This window comes from Penaeus monodon, chromosome 15 (assembly GCF_015228065.2).
Source record: "Penaeus monodon isolate SGIC_2016 chromosome 15, NSTDA_Pmon_1, whole genome shotgun sequence".
Classification (NCBI taxonomy): Eukaryota; Metazoa; Arthropoda; class Malacostraca; order Decapoda; family Penaeidae; genus Penaeus; species Penaeus monodon.
Window position 1 is genome coordinate 11,567,359 of NC_051400.1, and position 1,664 is coordinate 11,569,022.

General features: G+C 37.9%; 1 protein-coding gene across 2 annotated transcripts in view; it reads right to left on the reverse strand.

Moving 5' to 3' along the window:
* Positions 1–1,664, reverse strand: part of LOC119581743 (ubiquinol-cytochrome-c reductase complex assembly factor 1-like) — a 6,109-nt gene that overhangs the window by 721 nt on the left and 3,724 nt on the right. For both annotated transcript variants that reach the window (XM_037929874.1, XM_037929875.1), the window contains 2 exons: positions 1,359–1,525; positions 760–954 (listed from right to left, as the gene is read on the reverse strand). In XM_037929874.1, coding sequence (XP_037785802.1) covers positions 760–954; positions 1,359–1,525 — 362 coding nt within the window. The remainder of the gene's footprint in view (positions 1–759; positions 955–1,358; positions 1,526–1,664) is intronic.

Here is a 1,664-nt window from a genome sequence, read left to right on the forward strand (position 1 = left end):
AGTACATGGAAGTATGTCAGACACCTTGGCCTGACTGAGAGGGTGATAATGTCCAACCTGGGTCTGATTCTAAAGTAAAATATGGCTAGTGAAACCTCAGCAGATGAGGTCCCAGGAGAAGAGCTTTTAAATGGTGGATATGATTCCATTACAGGCAAATGAACCTCTCCAAAGAGCTTTTGAGGGAAGATGAATTCCTACATGAAGAGCTTTGAAACTGCAAATAAGATCCCAGAAGTGCTTTCAAAAGGAAAAAGAAAAAAAATCAAGAAGAGCTTTCAAAGGATGGTAGAGCTCCTGCAAGAAGTTTTAAATGAATAAATAAACTCCTACAAAAAGGCCTTTCAAAAGATACATAAGCTTGCACAAGACATTCAAAGGATGAATTACTTTCCACAAGAGCTTTTCATATAAGGACATGCTTCCACATGAAGATCTTTCAAAGGATGGATGAACTTCCTGGGAAACAGCTTTCTAAGGATATTCCCCCACAAGAGCTTTCAAAGGGCAGATAACTAAGTTCCTCCAAAAAAAAACTTTCAGAGTGGGTGAGCTCCTACATCAACCAAGAACCATCCATCCCCAGCAAAAAGATAAGCACTGATGGGTTTTCTTCACCACTGAAAAGCCCAGAATAGAATCTTGTTATCAATAGCTATAAATAAAACATTCATCCTATATCCTAACATGTAAATTCAGAAAATTAATCCCAAACTAATATCATACAGCATAATAGCATTGGAAACAGCTTTATATTACCTGTTTCCTAACATAATGCACACAACACTCCAGCCTCTCTGGATCGTCACACTTCTTGGAAAACAGCCTACGCCACAGAGCACCCGCTAACACACGATCATCCTCAATCAGGGCTTCATCGTATCCAAACAAAGCCGCTTGGAACGAGGAATTGATTGTTTCCATTTGCTCTTTCCGTATGCTTAAAGATGCTGCCTGGAATAGAAGACAGAAACGGGTCAAGATGAAATGGTGAAATCAGAGAAATTAAATAAAAATGTATTTGGAAAGTTATTACCTCAAATCACTTTTTGCTGAATGTCATGCTTAGCTGCATATGCATGAAAAGTACATCACAAAAATAAAATACTGTATAAGGTTTCTGCACAAACAAGTTGCTGTGTCAACCTAAGAGCATCTGGCCAAAATATCACGTATACATAAATATCAGTCAATGCCCTCTACTTTCATCCCTCCACCATTAACTACAGACAAACAATTAAAAAGTCTCTGAAGTAATGTCACACGACACTAAGTACTGTTCTTCCCAATGTCTATATTCTATTCATTTTTAAAGGGTTTCAGCTGATGCTGACACAACCAAAAGGCACACTAGCTACCCCAAGCTTTTTGGATCTTGCATCTGCATCTTCCCACAATGCCTCTATGAGAGCATTTCTGGTGAATCTTCCTTCATTCCCCTCAGCCATGAGCCGCACCATCAGCATCCAAATGTGAAGCTCAATTACCAAAAACCAGGAGTAAAATGTGTCTGGGAGATCACAAACTGCAAAAGGAATAGGTGCTTATAAATGCAAAGAAAAGTTATTTTGTCCAGTGAAAAACAATATATATTCTATTTTTGCTCAAATAATCATAAGTAACTAAGAAGACAATATGTAAGCTACATATTTTTTTTCTTTTTC